The 1,329-nt window shown below is 43.6% G+C and overlaps 1 protein-coding gene across 1 annotated transcript; it reads left to right on the plus strand.

The window, feature by feature from the left end:
* Positions 1 to 247: 247 nt before the first annotated feature.
* LOC110104145 (uncharacterized mitochondrial protein AtMg00810-like) lies at positions 248 to 915 on the plus strand (the record flags this gene model as incomplete). Its single annotated transcript, XM_020833121.2, has 1 exon — positions 248 to 915. A coding segment is annotated over one exon (668 nt), but the record flags the coding sequence as incomplete, so codon positions are not given.
* Positions 916 to 1,329: the final 414 nt, after the last annotated feature.

A 1,329-nucleotide genomic window follows, 5' to 3' on the forward strand; every position in this document is an offset into this window, starting at 1 on the left:
ATCGAAGAAGTCTATATGCGGCAACCAAAGGGATTCGTAGACACTCAAAACCCAGACCACGTTTGCAAACTTCACAAATCAATATACGGGCTTCGTCAGTCACCGCGGCAATGGTTCCACAAACTTACCTCTTTTCTTCAAACTATCGGATTCAAATTCAGCAAGGCTGATCCCTCAATGCTTATTTTCTCTAAAAATACCGTCCATCTATTTGTCTTAATATACGTTGACGACATTTTAATTACAGGTAACGTCTCGAATCAAATTCAGATAGTCTTGCGTCGTCTACAACAAGCTTTCAAACTCAAACAACTTGGAGACATTGCGTTATTCTTGGGTATTCAGGTCATTAAAACTAATACTGGATATTTCTTAAGTCAATCTCACTATGCAAAAGAATTACTCTGTACTGCAGGTTTTACGGATTGTAAGCCAGCAGATACCCCTGCTCCTTCACGTCTGCCACTTGTCTTCGATGAACAACCCTATGCCGATCCACAGATGTTTCGGAAGCTGGCCGGATCTCTGCAATACCTATCCATCACACGTCCGGACATTGCATTTACCACAAATCGCATATGCCAGCATATGCATCAGCCACGCAATGGAGATTTTCAGGCTTTAAAGCGTCTCCTCTGCTACATCAAAGGCTCACTCAACTATGGCTTACCTATCAGTTGCGGATCAATGCAACTCAGCTCGTACACGGACGCTGATTGGGCGGCCAATACCACTGATCGGAAATCCATGTCCGGCTATTGCACGTACCTCGGCCACAATCTCATCTCGTGGTCTGTTAAGAAACAAACAACCGTCGCGCGCTCATCTACAGAAGCCGAGTATAGATCACTCGCCTCCGCCACATCTGATATCCTGTGGATTCGTCGGCTGGCCGATGAACTTGGTATCCCGTAGAGCACTCCGACGGTCATTCATTGCGATAATACCTCTACGATCGCACTCGCTAAAAATCGTGTTTTTCACGCGAGAACAAAGCACATCGAACTGGATTATCACTTCATTAGCAATCACATACGGAAGGGACATATATCCATAGCTCATATCTGCTTCGAGGATCAAATCGCGGATATCCTAACTAAATCTCTTCCGACAGATCGTTTTCAAACATTGAGATCCAAGCTAACCATCAGGTTACCCAACGGTTAACTTGAGGGGCGCTGTTAAGACAGCCAATAGGATTTAGGTAGTTTTATTACTTTCCACGTCAGCATGTACTTTCTTGGTCTTACCATGGCTTTCTCTGTCTTTATATACGTCATGTACTTTGTAATAACTAAGTGATAGATTAATACATTTTACTGTTGATCA

This window comes from Dendrobium catenatum, unplaced genomic scaffold (assembly GCF_001605985.2).
Source record: "Dendrobium catenatum unplaced genomic scaffold, ASM160598v2 original_scaffold_234080, whole genome shotgun sequence".
Taxonomy (NCBI): Eukaryota; Viridiplantae; Streptophyta; class Magnoliopsida; order Asparagales; family Orchidaceae; genus Dendrobium; species Dendrobium catenatum.